The 16,987-nt window shown below is 45.2% G+C and overlaps 1 protein-coding gene across 1 annotated transcript; it reads left to right on the top strand.

Annotated features, from left to right (window-relative positions):
- Positions 1 to 226: 226 nt before the first annotated feature.
- On the top strand, positions 227 to 16,549 carry MELLADRAFT_46877 (uncharacterized protein; the record flags this gene model as incomplete). Its single annotated transcript, XM_007405111.1, has 29 exons — positions 227 to 923; positions 1,029 to 1,436; positions 1,502 to 1,594; positions 1,679 to 1,805; positions 1,883 to 2,211; positions 2,260 to 2,376; positions 2,458 to 2,584; positions 2,670 to 2,742; positions 2,819 to 2,875; positions 2,949 to 3,803; positions 3,880 to 4,056; positions 4,197 to 4,326; positions 4,412 to 4,509; positions 4,562 to 5,198; positions 5,283 to 5,959; positions 6,030 to 7,350; positions 7,439 to 7,727; positions 7,802 to 8,215; positions 8,299 to 8,754; positions 8,822 to 10,712; positions 10,792 to 13,900; positions 13,966 to 14,569; positions 14,642 to 14,704; positions 14,764 to 14,842; positions 14,907 to 15,216; positions 15,277 to 15,633; positions 15,701 to 15,859; positions 15,929 to 16,057; positions 16,121 to 16,549. 29 exons carry the CDS (start codon positions 227 to 229, stop codon positions 16,360 to 16,362), a joined length of 14,025 nt encoding a protein of 4,674 aa, XP_007405173.1.
- Between the last annotated feature and the right edge of the window lie 438 nt (positions 16,550 to 16,987).

Below are 16,987 nucleotides of genomic sequence, written 5' to 3' on the forward strand. Positions count from 1 at the left end.
ACTCATCACTTTAGGACCACCATCATCATCAAATCAATCAATCAAAGCTTTAATTCATAATCATCTCACTCAAGACGATATCAATCGAATTGGAATCATCAAAAATAAAGAAACATTCAAAGTAGGATCATAGCGAGGTCTGGAGAAAGAAACGTTCGAAGCAGGCTCTTAGCGAGGTCTGGACAATTTGTATCACGAGATTTCTTCAAGGTCTAGTCCTTAAAAGATGTCAACATCAGCCAACACGGACGATCGAATCAGTAATAAACTCGTCGATCATTCACTCGCTGTTAACCAATTCCAACTCGATCATCTGATAAACTATTTAAATCAATTATTACCTCTAATCATCAGTGCAACTCCAGATCAATTATCTTCTTCTCCCATCTTCACCGCACCCGATTCACTTGATAGGTTATATAAATTCGGAACCGATCAAAATTGTAGAGCAATTTACCTTTCCAAAACTCGCGAACAGCAACTTGCCTCTCAATCAACTTTAAATCAAGTCGTCACAGGGACTGAACAAGATGCTACATTCGCATTCGTCTATACCTTCAAGACTGAAATCGATTATACTTCAACTACTGTCACCACTCTAGCTTTCATCAAACGAGTACCTACCCTCGATTGTTCTAGACCTCTCGATCATCAACTTCATTTTCTAAACCTCTTTGGTCCAGCATCCAATCAACTTCCTATCGTCAGTACTGCTTCTTCGACTACTGAACTTACCAAAGACACGAGTAAAGAACCTACAAGTACTGCTACGACTGCTACCGCCTCTTCAAATCCATATGAAGAACTTCATAACTTGGTACATCTAGCCGTCGCGCCTTTCTTTGATGCCTACGTCAATAGCAAGAATCGTTCCAAAAATCTAAGCGATGGAGGCACCAATCAAAGTATCAGCAACGTTGCTGGTGCAGCTTCTAACTCAGCACAAGCTGGAAACACGAACAGCAGTTCTAATGGTCCAAATCCATCGACCGGGGCTAATGCTACGAGTAAATCGGCAGGGAACAAAGATAGTGATACTAAGATGGGTATCCCGATGGCGAAGAAGAAGTTTGCAGAACTCGAACTTTCGCTATTACATCTTCAACAGAATGTCGAAATTCCAGAAATCACCTTAATTATTCACCCAATCATCCTCAACGTGATAGATCGCGCTCGAAGAGAAGATCCAGACGCGATGAGACATGGTAACAATATACATTTCATGTTAGAATTGCTCGATCCAAGTTTACTCAAAGATGACAAATTCCTCAATAAGTTGCAGTCGTTGGTTAACACTTGGATCAAGGAAATTCAAAACGTCACCAATCTATCACGAGATGTTGAATCTGGGACAGCATCTCAGGAAATCAATTTTTGGCTTTCGATGGAGAAAGCCCTGCAAGGCGTGGAGGAACAGCTTCGATCGGAGCCTATTAGTTGAGTTCTGCCATTTCTTCTCTCCCTCTCGCTCAAACTAACAGCTCTCTTCGCATACACGCAGCTTTGACTTTGGATATTCTCAAGACAGCAAAGCGATATCACACAACCGTTTCTTTTTTGGCCGACACTGGCTTGAAAGAGGCTAGCGATAACGGTAAGTCTTGCACATTCACCTAAGCTCAGTTTGCTTGCTCAAGATGCTCATGTTTGTGCGTACGCCTCCATATGTTGACATTAGTCCACAAGTACAATGTCCTCATGAAGGATTTTCCCTTGAATGAACTTTTGGCCGCTACGGATCTCGGCAAGATTCAAGAGTCGCTAGTTCAGATATTCAGCCATATTAACAAGAAGCTCAAAATTTCGTAAGTCATGTAACCCATCTTTTGAGGGTGCGTCGGATCACCTACTTGACTATTCATTTACCCGGATCAACCTATAGCCCTTATCCTATTCGACGGGCTCTTCCTCTGGCGGAGGCGATCTCAAAAGATCTTACCGAGTCGCTCTTGAAGGTTTTGACAAGTCACAGGTTGATGTATACAGAATATTCGACTTTCTCCAAAATTATGGCCGCTACAGCTTCCGTCTGTCAAACATGGGAAGAACAGATCAAGGATTTCACTACAATTGCTAGGGAATTGACACGCAAGAGGAACGAAAAATTTATTCCGATCAAAATCAATGCCTCACATCTCGAACTCAAAGAACGATGCGAGTACCTGAAAGGTTTTAGAAAACAACACGAACAGTTGAGGATCATGACCGGGCGTGATCAAGGTATCAGTAAATTCGATCTTGGCGCGACGGGACCGACAGGCGAACGGAGAACTGAGGGTACTCAAATTAGTGGACTTATGGACCTTGATATGGAGGAGGAAGTTAGAGCGGCTTACGAGAGTGTTAAGAACGTTGAGGTTCTTGATACTTCGCCTGGTAAGAAGTCTTCTCCTTCATTGATCTGCGAGACATTTCGCCCTCTGCAGTATGGTACTAATTTGCTTTTCGTTCAAACAGATGGTACCCAGATTTGGAGCACGGCTGAAGCGGCTTACAACGAACGGGTGTCACGTGTGGAAAACCAAATTATCTCAAGGCTACGCGCAAGGCTAGCATCAGCTCGAAATGCAACGGAGATGTTTCGGTCAGCTCAGGCCCGTCTTCTTTCAACTTATGCCTTTAGACTCACGTATACTATCCTTGCCTTGGTCTTTGCTCACGATGATCAGGGTTTTCTCCAAGTTCAATGCTTTGTTTGTACGCCCGAAAATTCGGGGAGCCATACAGGAATATCAAACTCAAGTAAGCTATTCCATCTTGAATCGTCTTTTGTCTTATTTTATTCTTGTCATTGATGTCATCTTCCGGTGTGTATTAGCTTATCGAGTCGGTGAAAGAAGATATTGGTCGATTACACGACAAGTTTCGAACTCAGGTAATTACCTCTTTATATGAACTTTTACTCTTTATACACAGCGAAGCTGATTGATGTGATCGGCCGCGATTAGTATCGTCACTCGGAGGCTTATCCAATGTCTCAGCTGCGTGACATCCCTCCGGTTGCAGGAGCCATTATATGGGCTAGGCAAATTGAACGCCAGATGTTAACGTACATGGGTCGGGTCGAAGATGTCTTGGGTGTAGGATGGGAAAATTACGCCGAAGGCTCAAGACTTGCGAATGACAGTAGCAATTTTCTCAAGAAACTCGACACTAAACCGATCTTCGAACAGTGGGTCAAAGACTGGAACAAGCGAGATATGAGTATCACTGGCCCGATCTTTGAAATCCAAAGGAACAGGTCAACCGGGATTTATACGTTGATTGTTGCGTTCAACCCGGACGTGATTGTCATCTTCAAGGAAGTTCGAAATCTCTCGTGGTTAGGATACAATGTCCCTTATCAACTTACTTCGAGTGCTAAGGACGCCAAGAAAGTCTATCCGAACGCTGTTAGCTTGATGGAATCCATCCGGACTTATGCTCAGACATTGGCCAAGGTGACCGATATAAGTGGAATCGCGGATCTAGTAGCTGATTATCGTAACGATCTGTGTCAAATGATCTCTCGTGGTTTGAATATGAGATGGGAGAATTTCGTTGGTACGATGCTCGACAGTGCCGTGAGTGGCGGATTGGCCAATTCGCGACTGGGTACTGTAGGTGGAGGAGATCGAGATACAGTAGGTGGAAGGCAAGGAACGTATGTTCGAGATTTAGCCAACAAGGTTGGGATCTTTCAAGAACGAACCGACGATCTTTTGATCATGTATGAGGACTTGCTAAAAGTCATCGATGAGCTCGCCTCTTGTGAATACAAAGCCGATGTATTTGCTGTCTTGTTGAGCAAGATACAGAAGACGGTCAGTCTTAATTCTTTTTCCTGTCAGACATCGGTGACTGATCATATTACTTTTCATCATTTACAAATCGTTACAGATTGATGGCTTGAGTGTCACCGGTTATGTGAACTTACAAGAATGGACTAAAGAGATCGACCGTAAAATCGAAAATGTGTTCTTACGTCGACTCGAAAATGTTATTCAAGTCTGGAATCAGCACTTTGACGAAAAAGCCAAGCGAGCTACTACCACGGGTCAAGTTGAAAATACCACAGTGAATACTGCCAAGAAATCAGTCCACTTCAATCTCACGAATCCTCCTAAAAATGGCACAAACGAAGGGAAAGCAAACACAAAGGTACGTCAATCAGATCATTCAGTTGAAAGCCGAGACTGATTGGTGATCTCATGCAGGTCATGGAATCCGACTTTCGCGTTCTTCCGCTCGCACACGAGATCCGGATCCGCAATCAAGTTATCTATCTTGACCCACCGATCGAGGCTGCGCGGGCCAATTGGTACAAGCAACTTCATCAATGGCTTGGTAAGTCTTATGCGTTTCATCTTCATTATATTCTTGATGTCTTCTTAGCCCATGCCCCAGGGCTTACCTGAGATGATTTGTATAGGCGTAATTTGTAATTTGCCAAGGATTCAAAGTCAAAGATATGACCTGGGACTCAAACTTCGAATTGAGGATACAGTTGACAATACTTATCTTTCATTAGTAAGTTCTGATAGTCTACTTTTTCAGCATCAAACTGATTGGCTGTCATCAGATGGGTAAATTTAGTGAAGCGGAACTTCAACGACCATATGCGTTGATCGAAGAGAAGGTGAAAGAAATCTCACGATACCTTCGCAAGTGGCTGCAATTTCAGTCACTCTGGGATCTGGAGGCAGACTATCTTTACGGGCGTCTGGGCGAATCATTATCGGCTTGGCAACAGGCGCTCTCCGAAATTCGAAAGACTCGTTCGACTTTTGATAATTCGGAGAGTTTACAAGACTTTGGTGTCTGTGTAATTCATTACGAGCAGGTTCAGGCGAAGGTTAATGCAAAATACGACATGTGGCAAAAAGATGTACTCGTTAGATTTGGTGCGAAATTAGGGGCTGTGATGAGGGATACTCATACTGCGATCACCAAATCAAGGCATGATCTGGAACACCATTCAATCGAGACTTCTTCAACCGCTCAAGCGGTCACATTTATTACCTTTGTACAAGATTTGAATCGTAAAGTCAAGAAATGGGAACCTGACATCGAGATCTTTGGTAGCGGTGAGAAAACTTTACACCGACAGCGGTATCAATTCCCATCCGATTGGTTATACGTCGACCAGATCGAGGGCGAGTGGAATGTTTTCAACGAGTTATTGAAAAGGAAGAATTCGGCTATTCAAGAGCAGATCGGTATGTCAAGTCTTGTTTCATTGACCGTCATTTTCAAAGTTCTCACCTTTCAGAAAGGCTGACTATCTAGAGAAATGTTTCCAGGAGGTTTACAAATGAAGATCGTAGCGGAGGACAAGGTGGTACAGAGCAAGATCGAAGCCCTGGTAGCTGATTGGGAAAAGGAAAAGCCGATAAGTGGAGAATTGAAGCCAGATATCGCCATGAACGCCATCAACCTTTTCGAAACTCGGGTGAATCGGCTGAAAGATGAACATAGTCAAGTTTGTCGAGCTAAAGAAGCACTTGATCTTGAGCACACTTCCAATGAACGACTCGAACCAGTGGCTGAAGAGATCTCAGACCTCAAAGCAGTTTGGACTGCTCTGTCTGGAATTTGGGCTCAGCTCGCTGAACTTCGTGAAATGCCCTGGTCTTCTGTTACGCCTCGAAAACTCCGACAAGCTTTGGACTCACTTTTGGCTAGTACGAGAGAAATGCCAAGTAAGATGCGACAATATCAAGCATTCGAGTTTGTTCAAGAAAAAATTCGATTTCATCAGAAGAGCGTCGCCCTCGTCGGCGAATTGAAGTCAGATGCGCTTCGAGAACGCCATTGGAAACTGTTGTACAAAAACCTTCGATTGCCTGGTCATTACGCTCCCTCTCAAATGACTCTAGGAACAATCTGGGATATGGATTTGAAGAAGAACGAAAGCCCGATCCGACAGGTTTTGGCGCAGGCTACTGGGGAGGTCGCATTAGAGGAATATATCAAACAGGTAGGTTATAATTCATGTCATATACAATCACTCAGACTGCTGACTAGGTTTTACTCGTTGATTTTAACAGATAAAAGAGACTTGGGAGAGTTATGTTTTGGAATTAGTCAACTATCAAAACAAAACAAGATTGATTCGAGGATGGGATGATTTATTCAATAAGTGCAGTGAACATACTAGTGCGTTGAGTCAGATGAAGCTCTCACCTTATTACAAAACTTTTGAAGAAGACGCCTTGATATGGACGGACCGTCTTAACCGGATGAGCGAGATGTTCAATAAATGGATCGATGTTCAACGTCAGTGGGTTTATCTCGAGGGTATCTTCTCAGGAAATGCGGATATCAAGCATCTGCTTCCAAACGAGAGCAACCGTTTTACGAACATCAACGCCGAATATCTTGGAATTATGAAACGAGTCTTTAAGTCTCCTTACGTGTTGGATGTGCTTCAAATTCCAGAAGGTCTCAAGACGCTCGATAAATTACTCGAATCGCTCAGTAAATTACAGAAAGCGTTAGGCGAATATCTTGAACGTGAAAGATCGTCTTTTCCACGATTTTACTTTGTGGGAGACGAGGATCTGTTAGAGATTTTAGGGAACAGTAAAGATATCTTGAGGGTTGTCAAACATCTCAAGAAGATGTTCGCTGGTCTCTCAACCTTGACTTTCGACGAGGAAATTACTCGGATTGAAAAGATGTGCTCAAGGGAAGGAGAAGAAGTCCCATTCTCGACCCCGATTATCTTGAAAGACTTTCCCAAAATCAACGACTGGCTGACCAAACTCGAGTCTCAGATGCAAATCTCGTTGGCCGAATTATTGTCGATGGCGATGGATCAACTGGCTACGTTTTATAGCGAGGGTGATGAATTGAATCAAGATCAGTTTTTGGAGTGGATCGAGTCCTTCCCGGCTCAATTGGTGGTTCTCGCTGTCCAAATCATGTGGACGCGGATCGTGGACGACACGCTGAAGACGAGTGTGGGATTAGATAAAGCGCTCGGGATAGTTATGCGAACGTTGGATCTCCTTGCCTTCGTGGTCCTAGGTGAACTGAAGCCGGTGATGCGACGAAAATGTGAACATTTGATCACCGAGTTGGTACATCAACGAGATGTGATCCGGCTTTTGATTAAGGATGAGGTCGACTCTGTTACGCGCTTCGAGTGGCTCTACCACATGCGTTTCTATCTCGATGCATCTGTGTCGAATCCTACGGAGCGGTTATCGATCCAAATGGCCAATGCCGTGTTTCCTTACGGTTTTGAATATCTCGGCGTACCCGACCGACTTGTTCAAACACCTTTGACGGACCGTTGTTATCTCACACTCACCCAGGCTCTCCACGGCAGATTAGGAGGTTCACCTTTTGGACCGGCAGGTACAGGTAAGCATTTGTCAAAGCATTTCGACTTAGATGATCCTCGTAGAAGATGATCGACATGCTGAACTGATCACATGCATTGTTCACAAAGGTAAAACCGAGTCTGTCAAAGCACTGGGTGTTCAGCTCGGACGTTTTGTTCTAGTCTTTTGTTGTGACGAAACGTTTGATTTTCAAGCCATGGGTCGGATCTTCGTGGGACTCTGTCAAGTCGGAGCTTGGGGTTGTTTCGACGAGGCCAATCGATTGGAAGAGAGGATATTGAGTGCCGTCTCACAACAAATTCAGAGCATTCAGCACGGTTTACGTGCTGCATCCATCGATCCTAAAGCCGAAGTGGAATTAGTTGGGAAGACATTGAGGATCAACCCGCATACCGGGTGAGTACTTTCTCGTTTGTCTTCATTCTCTGACGAAGGAGTACACTTACGTCATCATTGTGATGGTTTCATAGAATCTTTATCACCATGAACCCTGGGTATGCCGGACGTTCGAACTTGCCCGATAATTTGAAAAAGTTATTCCGAAGCATGGCGATGACACGTCCTGATCGAGAGCTGATCGCTCAGGTCATGTTGTTCTCTCAAGGATTCAGAACTGCTGAAACTTTAGCGTCCAAAGTTGTACCTTTTTTCAGCCTATGTGACGAGCAATTATCACGACAACCGCATTACGACTTTGGTCTTCGGGCCCTCAAGGCTGTACTAACCAGCGCCGGACATTTGAAACGTGGTCGACTTCAGCTGAAGCCAACCGATGAACCCACCGACGTCTCCGATACTCGTGCCGAACAGGAGATCCTAATTCAAAGTGTTACAGAAACCATCGTACCAAAACTGGTGGCAGACGATGTACCATTGTTGACCAGGTGCGTGAAAAGATGATCCCAATTTGTTGGGATATGACGATAATTGAATACTTCGCTAACTTCTTGTCCTCTATCCTATATAGTCTGTTATCCGATGTTTTCCCCGGGGTCGAATATCTTCCCAGTGATCTCGATAAGCTCAAGGAGCACATTGCAGCAGTGGCTGCCGAACGCCATCTGGTTGTGGGCGATGTATGGTGTCAAAAAGTGGTCCAATTGTACCAGATTCAGAACATACAGCATGGTCTGATGATGGTTGGTCCCGCGGCGACTGGGAAAAGTCAAGCTTGGCGTGTCCTCCTTGCTGCCCTTGAACGATTTGAAGGACGTGAAGGCGTTTCCTACGTCATCGATCCTAAGGCGATTTCAAAGGATGCCTTATACGGAACTCTTGATCCCACCACGCGTGAATGGAATGACGGTCTTTTTACAAATATTCTACGTAAGATTGTCGATAACGTGCGTGGTGAAGATGCCAAGAGACATTGGATCATCTTTGATGGTGACGTGGATCCTGAATGGGTGGAGAACTTGAACAGGTGAGCTGAAAGTTTTTCGGTCTTCATTTTGAGAGTCATACATTGATGATTTTGCTTTGGAACGAAGTGTTCTGGATGACAACAAACTCCTTACCTTACCCAACGGTGAACGATTGAATCTCCCTCCAAATGTGAGGATAATGTTCGAAGTCGAGTCTCTGAAATACGCGACTCTAGCTACGGTCAGTCGTTGTGGAATGGTATGGTTCAGTGAAGATGCAGTGACGCCGGCAATGATATATCAAAATTACCTATCAATGAGCCACCATCTCGCTCTAGATTCCTTCGACGATGACACCTCGTTGATGGATGCACCAGCTCGCCGACTAGATGAAGCCAGTGAAGTTTCGCAGAACCTTACAACCCAACGACAAATCATCAAGGTATTGACGCCTCATTTCGACCCAGATGGATTGGTGACGAGGGCGCTCGAGTACGCAGCTGATGTTGACCACATTATGGAATTCACCGTCGCACGTGCCTTATCCACCTTGTTCTCCTTGGTCAACAAAACCATCCGTAATGTTTTGGACCACAACACTCGGCATCCAGATTTCCCATTACAGATGGAACAAATTGAAGCCTATGCGACTAAAAGACTCCTAGTAGCAATTGTATGGGCATTTACTGGAGACTCAAAGCTTGACACGCGTGCTCGCATGGGCGACTTTCTTCGAGACCACTCCGGATTGGACATGCCGCCATTGCACGGACCCGGAGCTTCACTTATAGATTATGATGTTCAAGTGGCGTCTGGTGACTGGGTCGCTTGGCAAAACTCGGTACCTGTTGTCGAAATCGATACCCAGCAGGTCACAGCTTCCGATGTCGTGATCCCAACTCTCGATACTGTTCGTCATGAGGAGGTTCTTTATTCATGGCTTTCCGAGCACAAGCCTCTCATGCTTTGTGGCCCGCCTGGTTCGGGAAAGACAATGACTTTGTTCAGTGCGCTTCGAAAATTACCAGATATGGACGTCGTCGGGCTCAATTTCTCGAGTGCTACTACGCCAGAATTGGTGCTCAAAACTTTCGATCAACATTGCGAGTACAAGAAGACTCCTAATGGCGTGGTATTAGCTCCAATCCAGATTGGAAAATGGATTGTCGTCTTCTGCGATGAGATCAATTTACCGGCGGCGGATAAATACGGCACTCAGAAGGTGATATCTTTCCTTCGACAGCTAGTCGAAGGCGGTGGATTTTGGCGACCTTCGGACAAAGCATGGATCAGATTGGAACGTATTCAATTTGTAGGCGCATGTAATCCTCCGACGGATCCTGGACGAGTCCCCCTCTCGCACCGATTCTTACGACATGCACCTTTAGTCATGGTCGATTATCCCGGCGAGGCGTCCTTGAAACAAATCTACGGTACCTTCACTCGAGCCGTCTTGAAGGTCGTTCCTACGCTTCGTGGGCAGGCCGAACCTCTAACATCAGCCATGGTCGAGTTCTATCTTGCCTCCCAGAAACGATTCACGTCTGACATACAAGCTCATTACGTATACAGTCCTCGTGAGCTGACGAGGTGGGTTAGAGGTATATATGAGTCAATCCGACCTTTGGAAACGTTATCTATGGAAGGTCTGGTTCGCGTTTGGGCACACGAGGCACTGCGTCTCTTTTCAGACAGGCTAGTGTCTGAGGAAGAGAAGCAATGGACGGATCAACAGATTGACTCGACTGCTCTGGCAAATTTCCCAACATTGAATGTTGAAGAAGCGCTTACGCGACCTATCTTATTTTCGAATTGGACATCCAAATATTATATTAGTGTCGACCGAGAAGAACTGCGTGAATACTCAAAGGCTCGATTGAGAGTCTTCTACGAAGAAGAACTAGATGTTCCACTGGTTCTGTTCAACGACGTATTGGATCACGTATTGAGAATCGATCGAGTCTTTAGGCAGGTCCAGGGACATCTGCTACTCATTGGAGTGAGCGGAAGTGGGAAGGTGAGCCATTCATCTAAATTACAACTGTTGCAGATGTTTACTCATCAGAGATTTGTTACATGATTGTGATCGTTCTTAGACGACCCTATCACGTTTTGTAGCTTGGTTGAATGGACTAAGTGTGTTTCAAATCAAGGTGCACAACAAATACACAGCTGCCGACTTTGATGATGACTTGAGGAACGTTTTAAGGCGCTCCGGTTGTAAAGCGGAAAAAATATGTTTTATCATGGACGAGTCAAATGTACTGGATTCGGGGTTCCTTGAGCGAATGAACACATTACTCGCCAATGCCGAGGTCCCAGGGTTATTCGAAGGGGATGAACACGCGGCGCTAATGACCGCTTGCAAGGAGGGTGCTCAACGAGATGGTGTGATGTTAGATTCACCAGATGAGCTGTACCGATGGTTCACGCAACAGGTTGCCAAAAACCTTCATGTCGTGTTCACCATGAATCCGCCGGAGAACGGACTTGCTTCACGAGCTGCCACATCCCCTGCGCTTTTCAATCGATGCGTGTTGGATTGGTTTGGAGATTGGTCGGATCAAGCATTCTACCAAGTTGGAATGGAATTCACGAGTTCCCTCGATCTTGACGCGAGTCATTACTCGCCACCCATCGACTTTCCAGTAGTATATCGACATCTCTCATTGCCTCCGATCCATCGGAATGCGATCATCAATGCTCTAGTAGCCGTTCATCTATCGATGTACGAGACTAACCGACGTCTGGCTCGACGACAAGCTAGGTTCAATTATGCTACTCCTCGTCATTACCTCGATTTCATCAAGAACTACGTCTCATTATTTAACGAAAAGCGTGATGATCTGGAAGAACAGCAACGGCATCTTAACATTGGGCTGGATAAGCTTCGTGATACAGTGGTACAAGTTGAAGAGCTTAGAAAAAGTCTTGCGATTAAGAGCGCCCAATTAGAAACCAAAGATATCGAGGCCGAAGCGAAACTTAATCAGATGCTTGAGGATCAAAAGCAGGCCGAAACCAAGAAACAGGCTTCAATACAAATCCAGGCGGCCTTGGAACAGCAGAACAAGGACATAGCTGAACGTCGATCGGTGGTAATGAGAGATCTTGCTGATGCTGAACCAGCAGTCGAAGAGGCCCAAGCGGCTGTTAGCAATATCAAAAAACAGCATCTGACCGAAGTGAGATCCATGGCCAATCCGCCCGAGGCTGTTAAACTTGCGATGGAGTCTGTCTGTACCGTTCTCGGACATAAAATCGAGAGTTGGAAGAGCGTTCAAGGTATCATTCGAAAGGACGATTTCATCGCCAGCATTGTGAACTTCGACACTGATCGCCGGATGACCAGACAGCTTCGAGAGAAGATGAAAGCTGATTTCCTGTCTAGACCATCTTTCAATTTCGATACTGTCAATCGCGCCAGTAAAGCATGCGGACCCCTGTGCAAATGGGTAATTGCTCAAGTCAAATTCTCTGAAATTCTTGACAAAGTTGGCCCCTTGAGAAATGAAGTACAATCACTGGAAGATCAAGCGAGCTCTACACAAGATCAAGCTGGAACGATTGTGACGATGATTGCAGAACTTGAGGCCAAAATCGCTCGTTATAAGCCCGAGTATGCTACACTGATTAGTGAGACCGAAACAATCAAGAACGAAATGAAGCGTGTGCAGAGTAAGGTGGATCGCAGTATCAAACTGTTAGACAGTCTAGGATCTGAGAAGACACGTTGGGAAGCTGGAAGTGCTACATTTGACACACAGATGAGTACAATGGCCGGCGATGTTCTCTTATCAGCTGCCTTCATGACGTATGGAGGATTCTTTGATCAAAGTTATCGTGAATCAATGTGGCAAGGATGGGTCGATCATCTCAATCAAGCCAATCTTAAATACAAGGCGGAGCTGTCACTCACTGAATATCTTTCGACAGCTGATGATCGGCTCGGATGGCAATCCAAATCTTTGCCCGCCGATGATTTATGTACTGAAAATGCTATTATGTTGAAGCGGTTCAATCGATACCCCCTTATCATTGATCCATCTGGCCAAGCTACCACTTTCTTGATGAACGAATACCGAGATCGGAAGATGACTGTGACTAGCTTTCTAGATGAAGCGTTTGTCAAGAACTTGGAGAGTGCATTGCGATTTGGTACACCTTTGTTGATTCAGGACGTCGAACATCTCGATCCAATCCTCAATGCAGTCTTGAATAAAGAACTTCGAAGGGCAGGCGGACGTGTGCTGATACGACTCGGTAATCAAGACATTGATTTCTCTCCTGCCTTCACTATGTTTCTCTCCACTCGAGATCCATCGGTGGAGTTTTCACCCGATATCTGCAGTCGAGTGACGTTTGTGAACTTCACCATGACAAGAGGCAGTCTTCAAAGCCAATCGTTGAATCAAGTTCTCCGAGTCGAGAGACCTGATACAGATAAAAAGCGAACTGACTTGATGAAGTTGCAGGGTGAATTCAAACTACGATTAAGACATCTTGAGAAATCCTTGCTTCAAGCCCTCAGTGAATCCACAGGAAATATCTTAGACGATGATAAAGTGATTGATACTTTAGAAACCCTCAAGCGCGAAGCTGCTGAAGTTGGTCGAAAGGTTGAAGAGACAGATATTGTGATGCGTGAAGTGGATGAAGTGACAGCAGAATACCTCCCATTGGCACAAGCCTCTAGCTCAATCTTTTTCGTCCTCGAACAACTCAATGTTCTTCATCACTTCTACCAATTCTCTCTCCGATTTTTTCTTGATATCTTTGAGTTTGTCTTGCTTCACAATCCAAACTTGGCCACGATTCAAGACCCTCGACAACGACTCAGCATATTACTTAATGACTTATTCGTGATCACTTTCAAACGTACATCTCGCGCGCTACTTCACCGCGATCATCTGATGTTAGCTATGTTATTGGCGCAGGTCAAGATTCGAGGTTCAGGTGATGAATTCGATGAAGTAGAGTTTGCTTTCTTGTTGGAGGGCGGTGCTGAACGGAACAGTCGACTCCCTACGTCGATCTTCCCATTCCTTACATCCGACCAACAGACTCGTCTTCAATCCTTCCAAAGACTCGCATGTTTCAAAGACGTCGTGGCTCATATGTCGGCTGAATCTGAGACATGGGAGGCGTTCTTGGCGTCTTCCCGCCCTGAGATGGTTGTACCTGATATATGGCCCGAGGCACCCAGTGCGTAATCATTCTCATGTTTACGTCATTCCGAGTCATCTGATGCTGACAATTTTTTCTTACAGGTTCTACTTCCGCTATTCGGAAATTGTTATTGATCAAGTGCTTCAGACCCGACCGCCTGTTGGCGGCACTTGGTCTTCACGTCAGCCGTACCTTTGAACTTGATATCATAGCCGAGGCATCTTATGACTTTGACACGATGGTCACTGGCGAAATTGTGTCTTCAACGCCTGTATGTCTGTGTTCCGTTTCTGGATACGACGCGAGCTACCGCGTGGAGAATCTTGTGTCGAATACCAAGTCTCGATGCGTGTCAATCGCTATGGGCTCACAAGAAGGATACGGACTAGCAGAACAAGCAATCGCGACCGCAGTAAGGACTGGCTCATGGGTACTTTTAAAGAATGTTCACTTGGCCTCAAATTGGCTCAGTACACTTGAAAAAAGATTGCAAGCCTCGAACCCACCCAAATCTTTCCGTCTGTTTCTAACAATGGAAACCAACCCCAGCATTCCAGTTAGCATCTTACGTCAATCTCGGATAATCATGAACGAACCGCCCCCTGGAATCCGTGCGAATTTGATTGATTGCTTGAAAAGCATACACCCTTCCCGTGTGGCTACTGGCCCCAACGAGAAGGTCAGATTATATTTCCTGCTGGCTTGGTAAGTTTTGAGTATTGAAACCGATCATCATTACCTAGCCGTCAATTGATGATTGAGTTTACGCGTTCATAGGTTCCATGCAGTCGTTCAAGAGCGTTTGCGTTATTGCCCACTTGGTTGGTCTAAGATCTATGAGTAAGTTTTGTCCCATTATGATATTTTGGAGGCCTTAATAACTGACAGCGTGTTGGCAGATTTAATGACTCTGATCTAGAGGCAGCAATGTCGATGATTGACTCATGGATGACAGCGACAGCGAAGGGGAAAGCCAACGTAGGTTCATAGCAGCAAAGTCCTATGGGAAGGACTCTCTGACATTCTTTTCTTTGGCTCATAGATCGATCCGGCTCAGCTACCATGGGCAGCACTGCGCGTACTCCTGAAACAAGCCGTTTACGGTGGCCGCGTCGATTCTGATTGGGATCAGCGTTTGCTGGATAGCTTCGTGGACAATCTATTCAATCCAACCGCATTCGAAGTTGGATACCAATTAGTGCATCCACTGGCCGATGACAACGGCTTGGTAATTGCAGAAGGTGCAAGGCTAGATCACTTCGTAACGTGGGCTCAAGCACTACCAGAGAGAGAACCGCCTCACTGGCTAGGGCTTCCGCCCAATGCAGAAGCCTTGGTTGCTGCAACGCAAGGTAAGTTGTTAAAATTGATATCTTTGCAATGACCAAGTAAACTCATCTCGTGATATTCAGGATCGGAACTGTTATCTCGACTACTCAAGATGCGCAGCACGGACGAAGACGAATCTGTAGGAGAAGCGATGAACGAAAAACAAACGCCGGAGAGGATGGGACAACCCAGCTGGATGCGAGCGCTCAGAACCACTGCTTCGGACTACATGAAACAGCTCAGTGAAACGCTCTGCAACATGGACCCAAGGTGCCATGATGCCAACGATCCACTGTTTCGATTCTTTTCTCGAGAGGTTCGACTGGGCCAAGACTTACTGCGAGTCATCCGACGAGACCTTTCTGATCTGGTATTGGTTTGTGATGGCGAAGTGAAACAAACCAATCATTTGCGCACTCTGATTCAGGAGCTCACCACTGGTTTGTTCATGTATCGCTTCCACTAGATGATCAGATCTTGAGCTGATCTTCTTCATCCTTATCACAGGATCAATTCCATCACATTGGAAAAAGTACAAAGTCAACCCCTCCATGTCACTGTCGCAGTGGATCTCCAACTTCAGTAATCGAATTCAGCAACTCACCCGACTTGCCACCTCTAATGACTTGACTAGTCTCACTAACCTAGGACTCTTGTTCTTTCCCGGTAAGCTCTTTGGATCTATCTCATCTGCATATGGACACTGATATCTTGGTTGGTGATTATTTTCAATAGATGGATACCTCACTGCTACACGGCAATATGTATCTCATCGCACAAAGACATCCCTCGAAGAATTGCGCCTGCAGCTTATCCTTCACTCCTCTGACGTGGAATCTTCAGAGGATGGCTTCCGATTAGAGGGTAAGCTGTCATTGTTTATAGTCAGTTTCTTAATATTTCAGGCTAACTTCTTCATATCTATAGGACTTACTCTACAAGGTTCATCCTTTTCCGAAAGCACCTTGATACTCAATGACGGAAGCGATTCTGCGCTCGCCACGTCCCTTTTGCAGTGGACCAAGGAGCCTTCGGCAGCTACGCGCATGGTCCAGGTCCCCACTTATCTTGACTCCTCTAGAACACATTTGTTGTTCACAGCTACAATTCCATCGGAAGAAGATCAAGGTACATTGGCACGACGTGGTATAGCTATCCTTGCAGCTTAGTCTTGCAGGTTGTGGTTTTATTGTGTCTGAATGTCTTATGTGTTGTTTTGGCACGCGCATCGGGCGCAATGACCCTATTGTACAATGCGATAATTTTCATCGTTATTACTTTCAGCTTTTCCTTAATTAAGAAAGATTTCCCAATTTGTTTTATTGTAGTTTGATTATTGTAATATAGAGTTTTATGAAGAACAGATAACAGGTGTACATGCCCACAACAGGTCACCTGCACATGTGTTCCACAAAACTGATTGAGATGGACTTTTCTACTTTTTTTGAGTTGATGAAATACCAAGGTCAAGTGGCTTGAAATTACATTGTCACCCTCAACCAAGCCCTCCACCATGAGGAAGCTGTCACAGGTGTAGACCACACTTGTCCTTCCACCATGTGTACCATTGTTCAAGATTAGTCATGTCACCCTGACCCCATCTCCATATTCCTAAGGTAAACCTCAAAACACGAGTCTATAGATTTTTACACCCAATGATTTACACTCAATATTGAGTTTAAAATTGAAGCAGTGTAAAGATCAACTTACATGGGGATAAATTAAGGCTGTGGCCGGACCTGATGTAGCCCAAGGGCTTGCAAAAACATCTTGGCTTGGTCAGGGCAGTGCCAG

This window comes from Melampsora larici-populina (genome assembly GCF_000204055.1).
Source record: "Melampsora larici-populina 98AG31 unplaced genomic scaffold MELLAscaffold_3, whole genome shotgun sequence".
NCBI classification, from domain to species: Eukaryota; Fungi; Basidiomycota; class Pucciniomycetes; order Pucciniales; family Melampsoraceae; genus Melampsora; species Melampsora laricis-populina.